At 49.8% G+C, this 2,500-nt stretch overlaps 1 protein-coding gene across 1 annotated transcript in view; it reads left to right on the top strand.

Moving 5' to 3' along the window:
• The window catches only part of cunh18orf63 (chromosome unknown C18orf63 homolog), a 10,229-nt gene that overhangs the window by 7,219 nt on the left and 510 nt on the right, over window positions 1-2,500 (top strand). Inside the window, exons 11-12 of the mRNA XM_069177591.1 lie at window positions 1-784; window positions 866-949. The exon at window positions 1-784 is cut by the window's left edge and continues 149 nt beyond it. Of these exons, the coding sequence (XP_069033692.1) occupies window positions 1-784; window positions 866-949 (868 nt within the window). The remainder of the gene's footprint in view (window positions 785-865; window positions 950-2,500) is intronic.

Genomic DNA, 2,500 nt, shown 5'->3' with positions numbered 1-2,500 from the left:
GCCTCGGAGTAACATACCTGCATGTGGAGGCAGAATGAGTCAAAGTCAAGGGTGTAGAGGAGATGGAGGCTGGCCTTCATCCTCCTCCTCCTCCTCCTTCTCTGTTCCCTCCATCTACCAGTTAGCTCCTCCCCTCCCCTCCTCATCTGCTTCCTCTTCTCTGCAGGTCTTCCAGCCAGCTTCCGCCCTCACCTCCTCCATCTCCTCCTCCTCTTCTCTCCTCACCTCCTCCAGCTCCTCCTCCTCTTCTCTCCTCACCTGCTCCATCTCCTCCTCCTCTTCTCTCCTCACCTGCTCCATCTCCTCCTCAGTCCTCCCTCCTCCTAAACTGCTTCCCATCTTCAAGAACAAGCACCCGTCTCGCCACGTCAACGTCGCCCTGCTGCGTCTCCAGAAGCAGAAGGAGCAGCTGGGTGGAGGAGTGGAGGGGAGGGGCAGGGTGACGCTCCCCGCCTTTGGGAGGAAGACTCCCACCGCTGCGTCACCCTTCTCCTCGCTCCCGATCCGTCCCCCGCCAGCCGTCCCTCGCTTCGTCCGTCCCCCGAAACCGCCGTTGGCTCCGCCCACCATCAAGCACATCTCCAGCCTCAGCCCGAGTTCAAAGCTTAAACCCGGACTGATCTTCGCCCCGAAGCCGGCCGTCAAGCTCAAATTCAAGTCGGGCTCCAAAACTGTGACGAACTCCGGCGGTGAAGTGAAGGAAAAACCGACAAAACAAACTTCAGCTGCACCTTCTTCACCCGCTGACGCCGGCAGGAAGGACGCCTCCACCAGCAGCAAGAAGGTGGAAACACTCAGTTTAGACTCCATCAGCGTTTCATCTTCACAGGATGAGACTTTAACTTGGTTGCATCCTTCGTTTCAGAGAGTTGCGTTCCAGTTAAAGTCGAAGAGATCCAGAGCTGCTGTGAGAGATGTGGACGTGGAGGAAATGGCCCGAAGCAACCAGGTCAGGATTCAAACTCCGCCTCCTTCCTCACCTTCCTCTTTTCTTGTGAATTCAGAAATGTTTGATTTTGCAGCGGTGACTCTCAAAAATGACAAATTATGAAAATAATCCCTCATTCATTAGAAAATAAGGTTCAAGAAGACCTGTTTTTGGGGGCGTGTCTGTTTGATTGACAGGCCTGTGGTGCAGTCAGGTTACAGCTATCGGTGGGCGGGACGTAGTATCGTCAGGTTTCCAATCAGATCGGTCAGATCCACCGCTGGCTCCTCCCCCAGCTCGTCCAAATATGGTCACTTCCTGCTCCGAACGAGCAAAGACAGACAGAATCTGAACTGGAGGATTCATAACGTTCACAAACCAACGATGACATCACTGATGGATGATGACATCACTGATGGTTGGTTTCCTGCCATGTGATGAAGCGTGCGGCCTCACAGCAGCAGGACGTAGAGTTCTTTGAAAAGGCGACGTGTTGGAGGGCGTCGGTGTGATGAAGAGCTCACGAGGCTCTGTCGGCCTCAGCTTCCTCCCAGACCGGCGGTGAGAGGAGGCTGAAGGACTGTTAAAGTGATGGATGGTCGGGAGCAGCCACATTAATAACAACATTCATCAGCTTTACAGCTCCAACGTGCAGCTTCTCACCATCAATACGCTGCTCGCTTTTTCTCCTTTACTTTTATTTATACAGTCAGCTCACATGACTTTTTTTTTTTTTATATTATCCAGCAGCAGGACGGCCACAGTCGAACTGCTCCGTCTAATGAGATGTTTTTAACCCTTTCCATAAACACAGGAACATATTGAAGCTTTAAATCCTTTAAAAATCAGCTGTGAATTAAGTAAAATAAAAGACGATGAGTATTTTACGTTTAGTTCTGCTGGAGAAATCAAATGTTCGCAGCTCTTTTGATCCGCCTCCGTTTACCCTGTTAAAAGTTACTGCATTACTCTCTCTTCCTGTTTCTGTTTCAAATTAAAAACCCTGTAGATTTTCTTAACGAGACTTTTATTCTGAAACATTCACCCAAAATTGGACGATAACAATTGGACATAATCTCGAACGACTGTTGTTGACTTCATTTGATTAAATTGATAAAAATTGACATTAATGAGTACTGGTTGCCATGGGAACAGTGGTTACACAACCATAGAAACAAGCCGGTCTCAGCTTCAGAAGAACCTGCTGTGATCTGTTTCCTCCACATCATTACATTTATTAGATGTTTCCTCTCCTGCTGTCACCGACGTTGTTTGTTTTGGAGTTTTTCTCAGCTGTCATCTCGTGTTGGGTTTCTGCAGCTCGTTGAGTGGCTCTGTGATGGAGGGAGGTGGGATCACGGCAGGTGGGAAAGGTTTTCGTTTTCCTCCCACAGACAGATTCATCGCCTGTCGCGTACGTCCTGAGCCGGCGTGTCGTCATGTTGGAGAAGCCTGTTGCCATGGCGACACAGTTCAGGTGGTTCTCTGGGTTTCAAAGACACAGCAACAGACAGGAAACTGAAACAAAGTGACAAAGAGGGAAGAAGAAGAGCACACAGACTGAATACAGCA

The sequence above is a fragment of the Embiotoca jacksoni genome, unplaced genomic scaffold (assembly GCF_022577435.1).
Source record: "Embiotoca jacksoni isolate LCO1_2020_lvr unplaced genomic scaffold, fEmbJac1.0.p SCAF_75, whole genome shotgun sequence".
NCBI classification, from domain to species: Eukaryota; Metazoa; Chordata; class Actinopteri; family Embiotocidae; genus Embiotoca; species Embiotoca jacksoni.
Note: the sequence above shows the minus strand (reverse complement) of the source record. Positions and strands in the feature narration are given on the sequence as shown.